The 22,562-nt window shown below is 37.3% G+C and overlaps 1 protein-coding gene across 1 annotated transcript in view; it reads right to left on the reverse strand.

Annotated features, from left to right (window-relative positions):
• Positions 1–8,723: 8,723 nt before the first annotated feature.
• The window catches only part of NOL10 (nucleolar protein 10), a 57,490-nt gene continuing 43,651 nt past the window's right edge, over positions 8,724–22,562 (reverse strand). Inside the window, exons 17-21 of the mRNA XM_062571159.1 lie at positions 22,252–22,335; positions 20,222–20,395; positions 19,602–19,849; positions 14,690–14,792; positions 8,724–9,142 (exon numbers count right to left, since the gene is read on the reverse strand). Coding sequence (XP_062427143.1) covers positions 9,023–9,142; positions 14,690–14,792; positions 19,602–19,849; positions 20,222–20,395; positions 22,252–22,335 — 729 coding nt within the window. The 3' untranslated portion in view covers positions 8,724–9,022. The remainder of the gene's footprint in view (positions 9,143–14,689; positions 14,793–19,601; positions 19,850–20,221; positions 20,396–22,251; positions 22,336–22,562) is intronic.

The following is a 22,562-nucleotide window of genomic DNA, read 5'->3' on the forward strand; positions in this document are numbered from 1 at the left end:
GTTTATGTCACAATGTCCTAAAATACATCAGTCAATATGATGAGACAGATGCAATTGAAATAATACATAGGAAGCCAAAGGTAGGATTGTCTGTGATTAAGAAATTTTTTCCACTTAGCTTTTATCAGTTAGCTGTCACCAAATCCCAACCACCTGAAGAAAAAACATCAGCACCGATAATTTTCACCCACACTATTCCTACATAGTGTAGGAATTTGTTGAGTTGTTAGGCCAAAACAGCAAAAGCTAGCTTGAAAAACTGAAGAAGCTGAACAGCTGAAAGAATAAGCTTAATTGGATAAGCTGTTTCTGACAACTGCTGTCGATCACTTTCTTGATGCTGTCAATGTCAAAATATGTCCATCCAAAAGGAAAGGAAGATAGAAAGGGTTCAGACAGCTCTGTGCTTCAGTGGTCACAAGCTACACGCACTTCAAACTGCTGTTCCACACAGGCACTGCCTCAGGCCTTGCGATTAGATAATGCTGTTATCTAACCCCCAGTAAGTCAGGAATGTCAGGAGAAAAAAAAAAAAAAAAAAAAAAAAAAAAAGAAGAATATGGTCTGAAAGCGATCACTATTTCTGTTTCTGTCTGACCAGCTCTAACCCTGTCACGCCATCTGAGGAAGCCAGTATTTTAAAGATACTAAAGTACAAGGAACTGGAGCAGGTCAGGACAGGGTTCTACTCTCTAGGAGTGAATGGTGCTAAAACTAAAAGTTAGAGAGTCTTTACTGAAAACCTCAAACTAGAACAGACTGGTTTCAGCTCTTGAAAATTTGCCATTTCCATTGATAAGCTCTTTTTCCTGTTGCAAAGTGTTTTAAGAGACACTTAAACTCCTAAGTGAGTTTAAGGGAACATCTTGGCCAGATCCCATGACTTCATCTCTTCTCTCTCCCTTCCTCCATTGCTTTACAGACCACCTTACTAGACTGTTACTCTTATTCAAAATTATCTATTTCTATGAGAAATTCCTCTTTATTTTATGAGGAGCAGTGACCTGTGTGAAGGAAGGAAGTTCTGCCTTCCCAGATCTTCAGAAGCAAGGGAAAATAATGCGTGTTAACTGACGTAATAGTTCAATCATTTCTCCAGAATTAAGAAGAAACATGCAAGTCTTGCTAGAGAGCAAGATGCTGTGCATCAGAGCCATGTTCATTATTTTCTTGGCAAGGCTTCAACAGACATCATGTTCTGAGGCTGAGAAAAGTCTTCTGGAGCAAAACAGTGGAAAGCGAGCTGTCTGTCTAGGCTTTTTAGTTATTTCGCCCTTAGTTATACTGCAGTGCAGTGTTCTCTCCACTCAGGTAAAAAAAATCTTCCTTGCTATGGTGACAGAAAGTAACCATCATATGTTGGTGGTCCTGCCCTCAAATCTATCCAAAATGCCACCATTGCAGTCAGCCTTCATTCCTACCATTCCAGGCAGGTCTAGGCATTGCTTCTTGAATACCTAAAATAGCCTCATGTCTCATGCTCTGCTTACCAGCTCTGAAGAGGTTTTCATTTTCTTTCAGTTTTGATCAGAACCTCTCATAGTTTGAGAGGCTGCAAAGGGAAATAAGGATCGTCTCCTTCAAATTTCTTCTATAAAATATATTCCTCTAAGCTTACCAATACTTTCCTCATACCAATTTTTGCCTTATTGACTAATTAATTTATTGATACTAGTTACCAGCTGCATGCAAACATGGGAAATTAAAAACAATGTTGGTCTTGTCTATATTACTAAATAGTGTTAGGCCCAGTCCTAAGCACTGGAACATCATCCATATTCTACTTTTGTTAGTATTTAAATTGCAGTAATGTAGTTACCATGGCACTGTGCAAAAGAGAGTTGTTGTAACCTGTTTAAAATATCTTAAGAGGATATTTGCTGTGGAGATCTGTTTGAAAATATTGCCTCATATTTGTAGTGTAACTATGTCATAGTCTCGTTGGGCAACACTCACATCTCGGAAAGGAGAAAAACATAGCAGCTATGATGGGAGTGTCACAAATGTTCCCCTTGATTCAGTTTACAAGACTATCAGCAAAACCCTAACAGACAAGATAATTACTTTTCACTACATTTCCATTTGCTTAAGAAGATTACATCATTAAAGGTAAGCACATGGCCTTTTATGACCGCAACCCCTACTGTATTCATTTAACTAGCGATATTAAGTTGTAGTATTTCAAAGGATAAAATATATAACAAAACGTATTTACAAGAGAAATGCAGGTAAATGTTATGGTCATAGAATTCATTATTGAATTACAATGATATGTAATTGTCATGTATTTCTGCATGCTTGACTTCTGGTGTAACCATGCATAATGCTTCAATTCTTTAAAAAATTAAAACACCCACCCAACAAAACACCCAGACATTTACTAAACTAGGCCTAGAACAGTGGTTCAGAATCATACTGAGCAGTAAAAGTGAGTTTTCTTTTCTGGCTAAAGTAACATGCACCCCTCTACTTGTCCCAAATTTGGGGCTTGCACAAGATCATTTGCTAATTCTCCAACCCCCACTGTGTGCTTTGATGTCACAGCACTGCACAGCTCTAAGTTCATACAAATCGATCTTGTTCGAGGTGTGCCTATTTGCAACCCATCCGTTATCATTTTAGAACTCATTCTTAAGTCTGTGCTATATTTGTACAAAACTTGTGCTATAAATCCAGACATTCACAAAAGTAACTGGAGTATAGACAGGCACCCCACAAGAAATATCCAGATGTTAAAACAAGAGATAATGAGAGACAGAACAGCTTTGGCAGAAACTGCTGTAGGGAAGGGAAGGGTGGTTCCAGGAATTGGGAGTATAAGTTTTGATTAGGGCTGGGCTGGTATTTCCCACTTTAACTGCCTAGTTTTCTTCTTAATGAGGAAATGGGATTTTCACTTTTGCCCCACTCAAAGGAAGAATTAAATGAGAACAAGGACTTGCTTTCATAGGTAAGCTGACCCAAATGTCATTTGTAAAGCATGTCCACACTGGGAATAATACTGTTTTGAACTTGTACCTGATCTTACTATAAAATGACTGTAACATTCAGTTAGAGCTTTCCTATACGAATACAGTTGGAGTAAATGCAGCACTGTATTTGATGATTACTTTCTAACAGCAAGAGAAAAATGATTGCTTTCCAAACAGCAGCCATGTTCATGGTCGATCTTCACTCCTTGCAAATGCACTGACATCTGAAAACACTAAGACAACAAGAATTAGAAGATGAGATCTTGAAAATCAAAGTCAACAACATATTTTTGAATTTACACTAGAAGCACTGTGGATGATTCACAGTCACTGCAGTTTTTATTCACCTATATAAAAGTTAGCTCGCTTTACCTATGATTACGCTACAATGTGCAAACTAGTTAGTACCATAGGATGCTCACCAATATTCCATATGGAAATGTCACTAACAGGGCAAACACAGGATATTGTGAATAATTCTAAGAAATCATACATGAAATCAAAGAAGAGAATGAAAACCAAAGGATGGTTGAAGCCTCCCTTCCTCTATCACCTTTCCACATTATCAACATAAATTTGCCACTAGGTTTCATATGGATCAATGATCTGGACCAAATCATAAAGTAAAAGAGGAAGGAAGATAAAATGCAGTTAAAACAAGCACAGACATCAAAGAGAGGAATGAGGGAGAGAAAGAAAGTCTAAATTACAGGTCTGTGGAAGGGGTGTGGAAATTAGAAATACCCAGTTTTATAGACAGAATGACCAAAGAACAAACTTCAGAACATTAAAAGGTTTACATTTATCCAACAACAGTGTCTTTAAAATGCTAGGATTCTTTTTGCTCAAGCTGCATAAGCAAGCTGTGTAAGGGTTTGCTAAATCTGTTTTTTTTTTTTTTTTTTTTTTTTTTTTTTTTACAGGCTGTACTATAATTTATTTCAGTAATTCAATAGGACTACTTCATATTCATCACAAAGAGTCAGTTGTTGAGTAAAATGGTCTTTGAAACACAGAGATAATGATCAAGAGCTAAAGCTTATTAATAGATTTACGTGCTTTCATTTAGTATATAAAACCCATACTTCACAAGAACAGATAAAATACATTAGCTATGGAAACAAGCCATAAAAAGTATTTAATCTTTATGAAAAGAGATAAAAAGATAAAAAGTAGTGAGTGAATCAGCTGAGGGATGGGACAAAGGAAAAACTACTCCAGTCAATTAATGCTGCATGCCTATTCCTTATGTCCTACAACCAATCACAGAATCGTTGGGCTTCAGAGGTCCTCTGAAGTTAATTAATCCATTCCTCTTTCTCAAGGCAGATTCCGCTATACTTGTGCGATTCCTGCAGATGTTTAATCAGATATTATAAATCCTTCAATGGATATTTAAAAACTTCTTGCAGTCATTTACGCCACTGTTTCACTATCCTTCCGTATCTGAAAGCTTGTCTCAGTTTTTCTTCCTGGAATTCAAGTCTGTTACTCCTTTTCCCAAAGGAGGGTGAATGAATGTAGGGAACAAAAACAGGGACAGAATATTCTGAAAAGGGGATGGAATATCCTGAAAAAACTGTAACATCCTCCCACACAACTTTTCTTGAAGTTGTTAATTCCAATTCATACTTAAATGTCCATACAGAAAGGCACTCCATGAGCCAAAAAAAAAAGCATATATACACTTTAAATACACTTGATACTTAAGAAGGGAAATATTTAAAATCATATTTCCCGATTATTTTCAGATATGAAAAAAGATGCTCTAACTTCTTTCACTGTTTCGTGTAAATTGATGAATGCTCTCAATTTCAAACAAATTATCAGAACTCAGCTCACTGGAATTCAACATGCTTCTTGGTTTGTTAACAGCATTTTGGAAAGAACATCACACAAATAACTTCAATTTAATGATGAAGATATTACCTGAAATCAGCTATATCATTTGTAGAGTAAGATGGCACTAAAGTTTAGCCAACATGTCAGTTCCAGGTCTTCTATCTTGCTGATATTTCACACATGCATGTTTAACCACTAAATTGAAATTTAGAGTTTATTTATAGTGAGTTTTTAAAGGAGATTAACAACACTAATTTCTCATACACATGAAACAATCAGGGTTTCCATAAGGCCATAGCATCTGGTCATTCTTGCCTTAGACCAACCAACATTAAACGTCAGAAGGATCCCAGCAGCTGCTGAGCTTCTAGGACTTGTGATACTGGATCAATACTTACTCCTATAGAATAGAAAATAAAGCACTTTTAACAGAATAGGTTAATACAATCAGGATGATACCTAAGGAACTCCTGTTCAGGTTGCATCATGAAGTCAATTTGTTGCAATGATACTGCATTAATATCACATTAATGTCAGCTTCTACTGAGGCTCTCAATTTTCACCTCAAACAGTTGTTCAAGGACATTAATCTGCTTTAACAGTCTGAAGAATCTGAAATGTGCTTCATGTCTGGGGCCTGAGTGCACCAACAGGCTCTTCTACCTCTCCCCACACTTTGCCAAGGGTTTGGCAGCCTGTGCTCAAAGCCAGCCCTGATAATAGTTCAGCTAAATAAGTAGGGATCAGATTGCAGTGAGGAGCTGTGTGAGAAAGAGCCCCCAGAAGCCTCTCTGGGAGTCTCCCCTCCTTTGCTTGGGAGCTGCATCAGCCTTGGTTCTTGTCTAAGCTACGCTGCAGGTGTGCCCATGCCTTTCCAGGCGCCTCATTGGTCCTGACTTGCTGACTTGACCTTGGACTGTCCTCGTCACTACAGACTTGTCTCGTAATCCAGTCTGCTGGTTGAACCTCATTACAGTTACCAGACCTGCCCTGCTCTTCTTTTTTGGTTAAGGCAGGACTGCACCCCTTGTTGGAGAGGTCACTCCCCCTGCCTGCCTTCTTGTTACCTTCAGTTCCCAGCCTCCCTTTCCTTGTGGAGCAGCCTACTCTTGTACTCCCTCACACTTCAAAGGCAAGGCTTGCAAGGACCTGTCATTATATTTCACTAAGAGGTCTTGGGCTTGAATGCATGTCAAGTAGCTTGGCGTAGCCCACCAACAATAGCTTATCTGTATTCCAGAGTTCAAGCGCTGGGCACCCAGAAGGAGCCATGCCTAACACTGCTACCAAAATGCAAACATTTAACACTTCTCCTCACTGAAGTGAGCAATATATGAAGAATACTGCCCTCTTTCAAACACTTTATAGTCAGACCAAGACAAGGAAATTCACTTTTCAGAGTATCACTGGCATCAAAACCTCTAAATTCCTAAACTAGGTCATGGGGAAAAGTAGTCTTAGGTTAAATATTAGCTCAATTAATTGACTAATTTTGACATTATATACTGTCTGCTTTAGAAACATGTTGAGTGTCTACCTGCATACATTAGAATGATATGTACTTCCTTCAGAAATATATCAGCAGCATAAACCAACCTTTGGCATAGAGACCTGCTACTGGTTAATTCTGTTTTTCTGAAACCTATAATGGTCCACTGGTTACCTAGCAGAGGATGAACTCAGTTACAACTAAGATGGAGATTACATAGAGCTTTGTCCATTCTTCATCTATGTAACTACCCTACTCCACCATGATCTCCTGCAAGCTTTGAGAAATCAAGTGCGCAAATGAAGAAACTGCTGAATGAAGAACCATCCACAAAGCGGGTATTCCTGAACAAAGACAAGCATACTAAAGAATTCAAAGACACAGTACAGTCTCTCTTCTTGAAGAGGCACATCACAACTGGAGAAGTTCGATACGAAGTTCAAGAATATTCAGAAACACAAGCCAGCTCTCATGCCCTCATTCACAAATACTATCTGTGACCTCCAATTTTCTAAGATTCTTCTCCAGAACGACTGGTATCTCTTACTCACACTTTTATCTCTAATTAACCTTACTATGGCAGTATCACATATACATATACACAATTTACACACATTGCATATAAAAATGTGACATATTTACAGGCAAAGAACCTCTAAATTCCTGTTCTTACAGTACTAGTTCTGTATAGCTAATCTCTTAACTCTTCCTGTTAAGAGTTGTGGCAAGTTTCCACAATTAATCTCTGCATGCTCAATACAGCCCGTACATATGGAGAGAACACACCTGAATTGTATGCAGATAACATCCAATAGACAACAATGCTTCAGAGGAAAGATGTTATTGTTGCACTCGTGCATACTTTGACTTGTCCTTTCAGTTGGATTTCAAAAGTTTAATGTCACTGAAAGACAAGACTCCAAAAAGAGGGACAGACATTGGAGCAACCACATTGCATCAGAGTTTCTCAGCAGCTAAAGAGAAGTAATAATGGTACTTCTCAATACAAGGTATAGGTAAGACTGATACTGGAATACTGGGTAGTTCTTTGTTACATATAAAGTGCCTCACATTCACAGACAACACAGAATTTGAAAGCTGAAGAGAAAAGCCTAAGACACAGAGAATTCTTGTCCTTTAGCTAAATGCAAAGACTTAGAGGGGACTTGATCACAATGCATGTTTCAAAGAAGGAAATACTATGTGCAAAAGGAATTTTTAAATTAAAATAAACAACATAAATAAAACCAGAGGCAGGGAATTAAAATCAGGTAAAAATAAGTAAGAAAATAAATTTAACTGTGTGACCAATTAATCTATTCTCTAAAAAATAAATCTTGATCAGAAAATGTAAGGCTAAGATAAAAAAGGGTTTCCCTTAGTAGTTTGGTTCAGTAGTAATCAAATAAAAATAAAAATTGTTAGGTTTTTATTGAAATAACTGCAAAACATTTATGGTAAGTATTGTATAAGAGACCTGACCTGAGATTAATAGTCCTTTTGGTTTATAAAGCAAAACATTTAATAACTTTCAAGTCTCAAAGTAATTTGCAGGGTTGAGGATATTCATTGACTCTTGCTGGATCCAAAGTTCAGAGTTTTTTGGATTCAGCAAGAAGGCAAATTATAAAGCTTTTTAAAAAGCAGTAACAAAGTCCCTTTGAGATCAAAGGTAAAATTAATTTATCTATACAGTGGGCTTTTTATGTAAACAAAGGTTTTGCGAGATAAAAACCAGAAAGAGATGCTATATCCTGCTTAGCAACAAGCATTCAGTCAGTAATTAATTATTTTGTATGCCATCTTTTTGATTATTTCCTTAACATAGACTCAAGTTGCTTAAATTATTTAACTAAATAAAATTTGAAGGAATGGAGACTACCTGTATGGCCTTAATTTGCTGGGTATATAGATACATACTCCACGATACCTGCTGAATCACAACTTTCTTACCAAAACACATTATACCTGGTATCAAGGATTCTGAGTAAAGGCAATGTTCACCAAACTTTAGCTTAACAAAGTTATCCTTCCTAGATTCCTTCCTAGATTCCCCACTGTGCACTGGCATGGCAAGAGAGATATCCTTATAGGGTGACTCACAGCAACCAAGCTTGCCATTGTCCATTGCCCGCAGGATGACCAGTTACTTAACCTCCTCTTGGCTACATAGGCAGCCTAAGAATGTAAAGTCAAAGTCAGTTTTTGAAAAACACAGTTGTATGTCACCCTACTGGGAGCATAAATGAAAAGCAAAATTCACAGTGGTCCTCATAAAGAAAGTATTAAGACAAAATAGTTCACACTTGATCATGCATCTAAGTTGTCACAAATTAGAAATATTTCAGAAAGCAAAACCCATTACTTAAGCTAACAAAAAAAAAAAAAAAAAAGAAAAAAAGAAAGAAAGACAGGCAGCCTTGTTGCATAGATAAATTGTTATATAGACTACACCCAGGGTTACATAATAACCAGCTGCTGATGCCTTCTGCACAAATACAACCATATTGGAGTTTATAATACACCATACTCACAATGTCCTTTTGCCAATACTTAACATTTTCATAAGCTTTTCAATAGTTAATACAGTATTTAGCAAGTTCTGGTTTCTGTGTCCATTACTTTAACAAAATACAAATATGTTTGTACTGTGAAGTCCCATTTTCAAATGAAAAAATAAGAGAAAAGAACTTTCTTGAAAAAATTAGCATAAAATACATCAATGAAACCGTTGCCCTCTTCCACGTTTGCTCTTCAGGTGGCCAGCAGAACGCCTGAGTGCTTTCCTCTCTTGTCGATGTTGTTTCTCAGCTTCCTGCTGTTTCTTCTGCTGCTCTGACTAGAATATTAAAACAAAATCAGACATGAATTAGAAACCCGAATCTCGAAAAATAATGACAGTACTAAAAGTCGGAAGAGTTCTAGGGCAGCAATCAGTAAGAACTTTAACGGTGCTAGATCTAGAATTGTGAGAATGGGATGATGTAGTAATTTTAGCACACGAGTTTATAAAATGGTAATTTATTCTACTCAGGTTTCGAAATTCAGAAATGTTACCATAAATGTTCTCATGTTATCCTGCCTTACACTCTACCCATTGATTCTGGCTACTCTAGACACATTCATTCACTCTCATTCAGGAATCTGAGACTATTTATTACCTATCTTGGTTTAAAAGTATTATCGTATTTAATATTTGCACAACTGCATTTTACAAAGACAGAAAGGACAATTAGAAAATTTCACTGAAACAGATGGACTTTCTGAAAACATTAGAAGTATTTAATATGCTGTTTACAACTGTAGATTTTTCTATGTGAAAATGTCTACTGCAGGCCACCTGACCAGGGAGAGAAAGTCGATGACGCCTTCTACAGACAGCTGGAGGTGGCCTCACGATCACAGGCCCTGGGTCTCATGGGGGACTTCAACCACCCTGACATCTGCTGGAAGGACTACACAGCAAGGCACAAACAGTCCAGGAGGCTCCTGCAATGCACTGATGATAACTGCTTGTCACAAATGGTGGAGGAGCCTACAATGAAGGGTGTCCTGCTGGACCTTGTCCTTACCAACAGAGAGGGACTGGTTAGAGATGTGAAGGTTGGGGGCAGCCTTGGCTGCAATGACCACAAGATGGTGGAGTTCAGGATCCTGCAGGAAAGTAGTAAGGCAACAAGCAGGATTGCAACCCTGGACTTCAGGAGAGCAGACTTTGGGGTCTTCAGAGACCTACTTGGAAGAATCCCATGGGTTAAGGCCCTAGAAGGAAGGGGGGTCCAGGAGAGCTGGTTAATATTCAAACATCACTTCCTCCAAGCTCAAGAGTGGTGCATCCCTATGAGTGAGAAGTGCAGCAAATTCAGACAGAAGAAGAAAATACACAGAATGTGGAAGAGGGGAGAGGCCACCTGGGAGAATTACAGGAATGCAGTCAGAGTATGTAGAGATGCGGTGAGGAAGGCTAAGGCCCAGTTGAAATTGAGTCTTGAAAGGGATGTCAAGGACAACAGGAAGGGCTTCTTCAAATACATCAGCAGCAAGGGGAGGACTAGGGAAAATATGGGCCCACTGCTGAATGGGGCGGGTGCCCTGGTGACAAGGGATACAGAGAAGGAGGAATTACCGAATGCCTTCCTTGCTTCAGTCTTCACTGCTAAGGGCAGCCCTCAGGAATCCCGTAAGCCTGGACGTGAGGGAGGAAGTCTGGAGAAGGGAAGACTTTCCTTTGGTTGAGGAGGATAGGATTAGAGACCTTCTGGGCAGGCTAGACATCTACAAATCCATGGGCCCGGATGGGATGCACCCATGGGTACTGAGGGAGCTGGCGGATGTTGTTCCCAAGCCACTCTCCATCATCCTTGAAGGGTCTTGGAGAACTGGAGAGGTGCCTGAGGACTGGAAGAAAGCCAGTGTCACTCCAGTCTTCAAGAAGGGCAAGAAGGAGGACCCAGGCAACTATAGGCCAGTCAGCCTCACCTCCATCCCTGGAAAGGTGATGGAACAGCTCATTCCGGATGTCATCTCCAGACATATGGAGGAAAAGAAGGTGATCAGGAGTAGCCAGGATGGATTCACCAAGGGGAAATCCTGCTTGACCAATCTGATAGCCTGCTATGATGGCATGACTGTCTGGGTAGATGAGGGGAGAGCAGCGGACACTGTGTACCTTGACTTCAGCAAGGCTTTTGACACTGTCTCCTATAACATCCTCCTAGAGAAGCTCAGGAAGTGCAGGTTAGACAAGTGGACAGTGAGGTGAATTGAGAACTGGCTGAAAGGCAGAGCTCAGAGGGTTGTCATCAGTGGCATGGAGTCCAGTTGGAGGCCTGCTGCTAGCAGTGTCCCCCAGGGCTCAGTACTGGGTCCCATCCTGTTCAACTTTTTCATCAATGACCTGGATGAGGGGACAGAGTGCCTCCTCAGCAACTTTGCAGATGATACCAAGCTGGGAGGAGTGGCTGATCCACCTGAGGGCTGTGCTGCCATTCAGAGAGACCTGGACAGGCAGGAGAGCTGGGCAGAGAGGAACCCCCTGAGGTTCAGCAAGGGCAAGTGCAGAGTCCTGCACCCAAGGGAAAAATAACCCCAGGCACCATGACAAGCTGGGGGCTGACCTGCTGGAGAACAGCTCTGCAGAGAAGGACCTGGGAGTGCTGGCGGATAACAGATTGACCATGAGCCAGCAACGTGCCCTTGTGGCCAAGAAAACCAATGGTATCCTGGGCTGCATTGGGAGGAGGGTTGCCAGCAGGTGGAGGGAGGTGATCCTGCCCCTCTACTCAGCCCTGCTGAGGCCTCATCTCAAGTACTGTGTCCAGTTCTGGGCTCCTCACTACAAGAGAGACATGGAGCTACTGGAGAGAGTCCAGTGTAGAGCTACGAGGATGATCAGAGGGCTGGAGCATCTGCCCTATGAGGAACAGCTGCGAGAGCTGGGCCTCTTCAACCTGGGGAAGAGAAGACTGAGGGGGGATCTTATCACTGTGTACAAGTACCCGAAGGGAGGGTGTCAAGGGGATGGGGACAAACTCTTTTCCATTGTCCCATGTGACAGGACAAGAGGCAACGGGCAAAAACTGAACTACAGGAAGTTTTGCCTAAATGTGAGGGGGAATTTCTTCTCTATGAGAGTGACAGAGCACTGGCACAGGTCGCCCAGAGAGGTTGTGGAGTCTCCTTCTCTGGAGCTATTCAAAGCCCACCTGAATACAACCCTGTCTATCACGCTCTAGGTGACCCTGCTTGAGCAGAGGAGTTGGACTAGATGACCTCTAGAGGTCCCTTCCAGACTTACTGATTCTACGATTCTATAATCTCTTCATGTAGCACAATCACTGTTAATGCTTTTCCTCTTCATCAAAAATCCATTGAAAGTGTTTCATTTACATACTACATAGATAAAAGGGCTCTCACAGCCAGAAAATACTGTCATCTTTGTAAGATTAAGGTTTGTCTTCAAACTAAGCATAAACTGGATCTAGTGGACTTGAACCAGCCAAGCTCAAGCGTCTCTGCTACAAAATACTGCAGGAATCAGAGTGACTTCCAAAGAGCAGCAAATGATGACTGGATTAATAGACAGATAGAATTACTGTAACTCAAACAGCTGCATGCCCACTGCACCACTAATTCTGTATCAGCAGCACTCAAACATTAACCCATCTCTCCCTAAATCTCCTACTAAAAGTATCATTTGAATTTGAGATAGAGATTTGCGTTTGGGCTGAGGTGAGATATGAACCAACTTAACAAACGTAGCAGTAAACTCATACCCATATCATGGTGATAAAAGTTAATGATCTGACTAATGATTTGACTTTGCCAAAATTTATTGGCTTATTTTCCCTACAAGCAGAGATCAAGAAACCTGCTATATCAAAACCTAAGTTGTTCCTCACTGTTCAAAATTCATCTGAAACAGCCTCAAGAAATATTTTTTAGTTTAATGTTTACTGTTACAACTAGTATGCTGAAATTGGCTTGAATTGCATTAAAAGCTTTGGTTTTTAATAAAAAAAAAAAGTCTTCTACACTATCTCCTTTAAATAGTTTAGAAAATCTGTCATTTTATCACATCTTTTGCTACAATAAAGTATGCTGAAATTGTAAAAACAGGATAAAATACTGAGGTACCATAATGAAATCCCCCCAAAAATGAACTGTGAAATATCAATGACAAATGATTGTAGCACTGGATTTGTCAGTCTCCAAGTGTCAGCACTTGGAGAGCCATCAACAGCTACAGTGCAACAGCCATATTCAACCTCAGTTCCACTGACCTACAAGGTCAAATGATATCAATCCTATGGAATCACAACCCCAAATCTTTCCACTTACTCCCAAATACATCTGCACTTTAAAGACAGGGCATCACAAAGCAGAATTTAATAATGACTGAAGTAATACTAAATTCCTTCTTGGCTTGCCAACTTCATTTTCTTCATTGTTTCAAAAAAAGTGTCATAACTGAGCATACTGCATTACTGCGTAGCATGAATTCTTCCTACTTCTCCCTGCTCTGTTTCTCGGGACATCAGAATATATACCCAGTGGACTGTCTAATTTGGAGGAAAAAAACACCCCAAAATCATATCCAATAGACTCATGTAAAAATAACCTTCTGAATTACTGCCACATCCATTCTCTCTCCCCTTACTCCAAAATCCTACAAAATCGCTAATGGAAGGTGACAGACCATTCTTCACCATCAACTGCAAGAAACCTTGTGGCTCAGAACTTTTACATTTAAAGTTACTATAAAAAAAGAGGATGTTTTAGGAACCCTGAAAAGCCCATTTAATTAGCTGTAAGGCACTAACATAATTAAAAGTTGGTAAAAGCCCTGGAATGGTGATACCAGTGGAATCTGTGACTTATTCCACAGTTAACCCGTTTTAAATTCCAAAGATGAAGAAGAACATTTGAAAAGAGACAATAATCATGAAAAAAAAAAAAAAAGGTAGAAACATTCCAATAAAATTGGTTATTTCAAGTTTTTTTCATGTGTATCCAAAGTGATAATTAAATAACTACTTAAATATTCTTGTGATCATAGTGTAGTTTTATTTTTGTAGAGTATTTGACCAGTGGTAAAGGGAAATGTATTAGACAAAACAAATTTACCTGAGGTAAAACAGTTTTTACCAAAGTACCTTTTGTCAGCTAAAGAATCTGAAGAATGAACATGGATCTTCAGGTTTTAGAATATGTCCTTGCTTCAATTCTAAAACATTTTTCTAGCAAAAAAAACCCTAAGTGTTCCACAAATCTAGCAAATGCATGCATGCATTTCACTACACCTATATTAGGATCTACAAAATTTCTTACCATAGTAAATAAAAACGCTATGGGAAAGCTAGATAGGCAGAATTCAAATACATATACCAAATAGAATTTGGCAAGTAGAACAGGACCAGGACTCATTCTTGTGATTTGTGCTACAAAAGCTCAATGACAGAAGTGGTTCAGAGTTCTGTTTTCATCATGTTGAGACTCAGCATCATTACCAATGGAGAGAAAGCCTATCACCTATTACATCCTGATTGTGTTTAAACCTGCACGCCAAAATCTGATTAGTCCTGGCACAGGTGTCAGGTAAGGTCACAAACTTCTGACAGTGTGTCTGCAAATAAACTATTAAAAGATGGAAGCCAGTATTTTCCACTGAAATATAAGTTTTTATGAGTGCTGCCTGAGTTATAAGGGCATAAACACAGAGTACTACTGGAGTCTTTCATTCTCTTTGGCAAGAAACAGAAGAGTTGGCAGCTTATAAAGAAATGAAGAGGGACATTTGTTTCATGGTTTTAAGGTTCCTGTTCTTTCATACAAAAACTAAAGTTGCTTGTGTACTATCTTAAAAAATATTATATATAAAGCTTACCTTTTTTAGTTTGAATGTTGCCTGCTTGCTGCCTACTGTGGTATCAGATACACTGAGAGTCCCAAGTTTTTCTTCAAGCTTTAAACGATCTCCAAGAGTTTTCCTGCAGAGAATAATTAACATTAGTTCCTATTCTTGCCATTTTAAGATGATAACGCAGTCAAAACTAATCCCAGATTCTCTGAAAACCTCAAATGCTGAAAGTCTCAAAAATAAACATTCAATAAACAGGAAAGAAATGCAAGCTCAAATCATTCCCTCCAAATATTGCTTACAGAAAAGTCATTTTTAAAATTTGCCTAAAGGTCCCTGCTTTTTTTCTTTTTAAAAAAGTATCAGGTCTGAGCTGAGAAAAAAAAATCTTGCCTTTCCATAGCAACAGTTTTCTATGACATGTCAGAAAAAGTTAGGTATATTCAGCTGCACTTGCAGATACATGTCACAAATAAAAATACAAGTATTTTAAAACCAGATATATCCAGCTTGTTTGAAATCATATTTCTGAAATTTCCCTCCACTTTGGAGGGAAGGAAATAATCCTGAATATATTTTTGAGATAATTCATCACAGACAGAGATAAACTACTTAATCCAATTATTAACGATTGTTCTGACACCAACGCTAGAACAGAGTAATGCAAGTAGTTTAAACAAAAAAAGCCAAAACATAAAAACAGAATAATGTAAATGACTGGATCTGATAAACAAGACAGATTCTGACTCTATAAAGAGCTTTAAAAGAGCATATGCCATTAACTGCATGGTGCCAGTCAGTTAGTTTCTATAAGCTCTCTGGCACACACATTGTCCCTCAGGCACTGAACTCTAGCATTTGTCTACAGAACTTAGCTATTGTGGCTGAAACAGATACTACTTTAACTTCAAATAGGGAAAGCTGAATGTCCCCACAAAAGCAGGACATGTCAACATGCCTCACTTGTTCCAGGTTACAAGCTGATATTTAGTATCTCCACGATGACTTCAGTATGTTGGGTTGTAAACTGGAACAGCTGAGGAGTAGAAACACACCTTCTTTCCTCATAGCCCCCAGCAAAGGGGTGAAGCAGAAAGTGAGAGGTGGTACTTGCTCAGCCAGCCTTGCTAAACACTGTTGTGACTCCTAACACGACAAGTCCTTCATCTGGGCCTACTGGACATCCTTACAAGTAGGTAATGCTAACTGAGAATGACATGGCTTGTATGAGCAGTTCAGTAAGGAAGACAAACCTATTCTGTGATGTACTTAGAAAACTTTCATATACCTGTAGATAAATTCAGTTTTTGCAATTTGAAATATTGCTATTAGTACTCTATTAGGTCTTTATGAAGAGGGGTAAATGACTACTTACATTTTTGCAAATTACTTTTATGAAATGTGGAAAGTAAGTCTTCATAAAAATAGGATAAGTAGCAATAAGCATGATAAGCAGCCACTAAAGGCCATATAATTTCCATGCATGAAGGACTCACAAATTGCGTCCAACGTATGAAATCTCTGAAGTCTGCTGAATTTTGGATAATGAGCCGTTTATGTAACTAAGACTTTTCAGATTAACTATAAAAAAATCACTGTCAAGAATTGCTTTATTTCTCATGACTAGGTACTTTGATTGTATCTTTTCTGTATTATATTTTTCACTGAGTACATGTAAAAACTTCTGTGAATCAGGAAGACAAGCTAAGCCATAGAGCTAACTATGGCAGAAGATCAGTCACTCACATTGTGGTCGGATTTCTACATTCAAGTGAAGTTCCATTTTTCTCCCCTTTGAAAGTGAATTGGAGAAATATGGCTACTACCCAGCAATTATTTAGCATGACTGCCTAGATATTGCTTTGGTCAGGAGAAAAATTAAAATGAGGAGATATATGGAAAATGGTTTGGGATTGCAATCTTACTGAATAAATGAAGGTAAGGCTATATTTATCCGGAAATATGCCACCCCAAATGATAGTGAATTGTACACACAGTGATATATAAACACTTATAACAATTATTTTAAAGGTACATTCATCAAATCAAATCTTAGTACGTTGATAAAAACCCTTTCCTTTTTATGTATTGAAGTTATTAGGTAAGGAGCTTATTATATAAGTAAAATAAAAGTTTAAGTTTTGCATCTATACTAGCAGCACCTGCAACAGGTTTTCATGTGTAAGCATAGGAGTACACGAGGGGAAAACAGGGTGTAAAGAGACTTGAGACAAGGCATTTGTTGCATTTGTGAATAAATTTTGCAGCTTCTCTGCACAAAATGTGTAGACTGCTGGTCTACTAAAAAATTTATAGTATACACCACTGCTTTAGAAGTTGGGCTTGCAGCCGTGCTGAGTCAGGAACATGTCAAAAGAAACACCCAGTTTTATATAAGTCATAAACTGTTTCCTCAGGTAGAACATTATACGATTAGAGAAGAAAAGAACACCTAGCCATTAAGTGCATAGTGAAGGTATTAAGGTGCTTAATTATATTGGTCACAGACCATCATTCCATAGCTTGGATAAATCAAAGACAAACATGCCAGACTCACCAGATTGTACATGCCACTACAGTCTTTCCAATTTTCAGTACACTGCTTGAATTAATTGCTTTTATGCTGACTACTTATCATTGAATAAGGCCAGCAAAAAACGTATTTAGGTATTTTCTACATAAAATTCTAGTATGTAAAAATGCTTATTAACAAAAAAAAGTCATCTCACAATGCTGACTGATTATGACTGCAGAATCATATCAGTTACACAGGATTAGAAACAGAAACCAGCTGATAATTTTAGAATTTGTTCTAAGTAATTTTAGAATTTGTTCTAAGAACTAGAAGAATATAAAACTAGATAGTCTTAATAATGGCTGAATGAGCACAAATTGGATCACTTAGTATGGAAATCGGTGTTCAAAAAAAAAATCATGAAAAGACAATTCAATGCAGGTAATTCAGACAAAAGACGAACACCGTCACACCCATTTTTGTCACCCTATTCTACCTTCAATTTTGTCTTCAATCATAATGTTACATCCGATCTGTGCACTTCTCAAACAGCAGGCATCTAACATGAGCCACCCTAATTATGCACCACACCTTGCAAAATATTTTGCACAGTATTAACAGTGAACCTTAAGATATATTCTCTCTTCTCCCTAAAGGAGCCTTTTACATGTCTTTCCATGTTTCATGTCTTCTCTGACATTCCTCTATCCACCGAACAATTCTATAGTATTTGCTATCTTTTTTTTTTCTGACCAAAGCAATTTCCCTCCCCCTAAACATTAGAGGAAACAATTTATTTCTTCCTGTATTACACTATACTTTTTTTTTTCCCCTGAGTTCTTCTTCTTTACACCTGCTTTGGCTTATTTATCTAACTTTAAGTCTGCTTGTTCACATTTAAGCCTTCCATGCTTAAAATTAAATGAAAATAAATCTTAGTATTTCAAATTGAGAGTCTTCCTTCTGACAATGCAGAAAACATACAATAGCAAATAGATAAAGTATCTTTTGGATTAAAAAAAAACAAACAAACAATAAAACAGAAGAAAGTTAAAGGGAAAAAATATCTACTAAGAAATCCAAGAGTCCAGAATAAATGGGTATATTCAATAAAAAGAGCAAAGAAAAACCCTGTTTGTAAACATTTGCTGATAGAAAAGAGGTAAGGGAAACACAAGAATCGGTTCTGTAGAACTGCTATAAATACTAATTTATAAATCTAATCTATATATTTAAAATCTAACTTACAAGTTTGTATGTTTAAGGAAAAGGCTATTTTTTAAAATCAAATGTTTCCTTAAGGAACTTTAGAAAATATCACAAAACTTCTAGACTGATCCAATAGTACTCTGTAGTCAGTCATTAGTGACACACACACAAAAAAAAAAAAAAATCAGTCCCATTATATGTATTTATTTCTTTTTTTCTTTTACTGAATCATTTAATTCTAAATAAAAGCTTAAAAGCTGTTATTGGTCCATCTAGTGCAACAACCTGTTTCCAATACTGGTCAAAATTCTGCTCTGTATCCATACGTTGCAAGAACTTTGAAGCTATTGTTTCTCAAGGCTTTAATATTGAGGTCTATTCTCCCAGTAATAAAAGGCTATTAAATCTCAACTTCTGAATGGCTTCACTTACCTCTGATTATTAAAAAAAAAAAGAAAAAGAAAGAAAAAAGAGAAAAAAAAAAAAGAGAGATTTGTGGGCGTTAAGCACCTCAAACCCAAGTCCTTTAGCTCACAAGTCTAAAAGATAAATGTGCTTTTTATATATTACCCAGCTACTTCAGTTTATCAACAATCTAAGGATAAAAGTGTAATGTGAAATTCAAATAAAAAACCAAGAGTCTAATTTTTAGTATTGAAAAAAGAAAAATAGAAAAAATAGACAGTGAGCCCTGACAATAAAGTGAAAGCATATTTTGTCAAAATTTCTGGATGCTGTAAAAATATCCAGACCATAAGATTTTCTTTTACCATCCTGGATCTTACTGCCAAAACAGTGACTAATCATGCAGTATTCTAGTCTTCTGGAGGATCAGATCAAAAAGATCTAGGCTGTCAACCTCTTTACGACACTGGTGGAGATATAGCCAAACCCACAGACAACAGTGTTGTTATTCCTGTGAGCAGCAGATCACTAGCACTGAGTAGTGGATCCACAAATCTACCTCAGAATATTGACTTTACATCTCATTTTCCTCATCCCTCTCCTGCATTTTAAATATTTTTATTGTTTAACTAGAAAATTAAACTTAACTCTGTGCCTGCAAGTTATATCCTTGAACCACCAGATGTGGCTTTACTAATAAGTTTTTCCAAGACTATTAGGCCAACTAACTATATACTGTTGGCCTGCACAGTAAAGAGATACTTGATAATCCACCACCCCCACCTATTAAAATAAGAATATTAGTCTTACTTCATTAACTTTTGTTTTTTGGCAGAGTCTTTGAAGCTTCTGAATTCTTCTCCTTCTTTAATCTCAAAAAATTGAGGTGTCAGTAATGTTTGCTGATCCTCCTTGAACCTTTCCTGCCGCTTTACTTTTTCCTCTTGGCGTAGAAGTTTGCGCTGTTTCCTGACCTCTTCAACCCAGCTCTTTTCATCATCTGAACTCTCAGAACTTTCTGCATCACTCGGTTTTCCTTCTGGTTCTTCTTCCTCTTCCTGTAGACAAAAATAGTTTAAAATAAGAAATTATCATTAATTTTCTTTTCAAACTACTCCTGCAAATAGAATACGTGATAGCTTTCCATAAGCACAGTTGAAGAGAACTTAAATTTGAAAAAAGCACTAACAGCAAATGAAGCAGAAAACAGATTATAAAATTACCCCCATGTACATATTACATGTTTTTCTAACTTATACTTACGTAGACATAATATTTACATCTGAAAACAAACTATAACATTATTAATTATATCTATCTGGCAGATATTTTTCTGCTTCTTTCCTCTTTTCTTCTTCCTAGAGTAAAAAGTCTGAATATTTGAAATAAAACAAAGAACTACAGCTTTTTCCTAATAGAAAATATTTTACCTGTTCTTGCGCTTCCTTTTCCTCTAAGATCTTTAGTTTCTTCTTTCTTTTCTCACTTATTTTAGAAACAAGTGGGTTAAGCAGCCTAAATTCTTCACTCTGCTCATCTACCTGGAAATCTGGGTTCTCAAACATGACCTTAAAGCGATCATCTTTGAGAAGACTAGGCAGATTCTGGAAACAAAGCAAAGTATGAGTTAGTCACAAAATTCTAAAATTGGTAAAACAAAGCTCATTTAATTAACATCTGTTTAATTAAACAAAACCCCCTAACATTACGGGAAATGCTAGTTGCTTTTTCCTTCTAGGTCATGTAAAAAAATTTATTCTAATTATGTTTTATTACTTTTGCGAATCAAGTACCTTATCATTCTAAGCTATCTGTAAACAAGATGATTTCTTATGCACGCTATACACAGCTTAAATACACTATTGCTAATACTTTAGAATTAATGTTTCTCATATATCCAGCCTGCTAATCTGGAGATGTGTTATCTATTGGCTAATCAGTAGTACCTTCAAAGAGAATACTCTGTCTGATCAGGATGATTCTATTCCATATAAAACAAAATTATTAGGGTAAAACACATCTTTATGGCAATGCTACTATTGTTTTGGTATAAATTCTTATGACTAAGTGTTTCTGTATATCTTATACAGTTTTTCTATGCTGCTTTCACATAGAGTAGTGGAAGTCAGTTTGTTCCCGTTAAAAGAAATTAAACTAGTGTAAGTTATGCCACTGCTGAATTAGGCACAGTTCAAGCTCATGTGAATAAGCTGTTGTTGTTTTAAATCATTGAATACAAAGCTTTTAATCATAAAAAGCTTGTCTGTCAACACTGCCAAACTTAAGCACATTTATCCCACCCCAACTTTCTACAGCTATCTACCCCAAATTTCTACAGCTATCTAGCAAGGAGGAAAAAAAAAGATACAGAAAAGAACAAGTGTAAATCTTAAATACAGAAGGTGTTGCAAATGTATATCTTGCAGTTTTATTTGGAAAATAAAACTCCCATCCCAAAGCCTCAAATACATTGCTCTTCTTAAGACTCTTAGATATCAGGAAAATAATCAGAATATGTTTTTATGTACTCTTTTTAACCACTTAAAAATACAATCTATATTCCTAAACAAATCCCCCTCTCCTATTTATCAGATGCATAATTCCAATGTAATAGCGACTTGGAAAATTTGTATTTAAGGTTTTATTACCACCTACTTTTTCACCAATTCATGCTGTCTTCTCAGTTATAACATGTAATGTTTCATTATATGCTCCACAAAGTTAATGTCTGCCTTGCTTATTATTTCATAAGTGCTATCCATATTCTTGTGAGAATAAGCACCTATAGAATGACATCTACATAAAGCACCAGAGCTTTCTGCTAATTTATAGAGACAGACGAAGCAAATTTCTGTGATGCTGCTCTCTCCTACCAGATATTAATTCATTTTTTTCCTCTATGTAACATCAAATATAGAAATGGATTACTTTCAACATCAACTATCATCAACTGCTGAGTAAGAGCGAACCAATTTGGCTACTTTATAAAATGTAGTTAACATTTTACTAAAAATACTAATATATGGAGTTCATGTGTACAAAAAAGGGTAATTATACTGCAATGTTACTCTGGGCAACTGCTTGTTCTTCTTATCTACAGAAAACGCCTATCTTGTTTGGTCATCACCAAAATACTAACAAATAAAAAAATGCAGTTTTTTTGGACAACTTTGTTATTGATGCTGCACTTAGCTAGCTTCTGGATTCCTATGAAGCCCACCTCATCCTCACGGTGAGTATTTCATCATTATATGCTTATTATATAGATGACTGAAAGTTACTACATGGCATTCTTGGTGTTCCAACTGCAATGAAGTCCACCTGCCAAAATAAGCTATCTTAAAAGTTAAGAAACAGTGGAACTTTGAATCTATTTAGTCAAATAACAGTAAATCAATCACTGTAAGCATTTCTATTTCTGTGTTCCTAGTTAAGGCGATCTCCAAAAACAAAAACTCACCTTTTGTTTCCTTTTTCTAGTAGCTTGTTGCTCCTCCTCTTCAATCAGTTTGAGTGCAAGCTCTTTATTGACTTTTGGAAGTTTCTTATGAGGGGAAAGCAATTAATCAATAATTATTCTTCCATGCACAAAAAAATCTGCATGAATCTACTCATTCATGAGTTTTACCTCCGAAGCATATTTTGTCTTTTACACTATATAACACTCACTCTGGATCAAAGTAAAAAACTAAACTTACCTGGTTAGAATGAAACTTTGCATGCTATTTTAACAGACTAAGTGTTTCCTACAAAACCAGCATTACATTTATT

This window comes from Rhea pennata, chromosome 3 (assembly GCF_028389875.1).
Source record: "Rhea pennata isolate bPtePen1 chromosome 3, bPtePen1.pri, whole genome shotgun sequence".
NCBI lineage: Eukaryota > Metazoa > Chordata > Aves > Rheiformes > Rheidae > Rhea > Rhea pennata.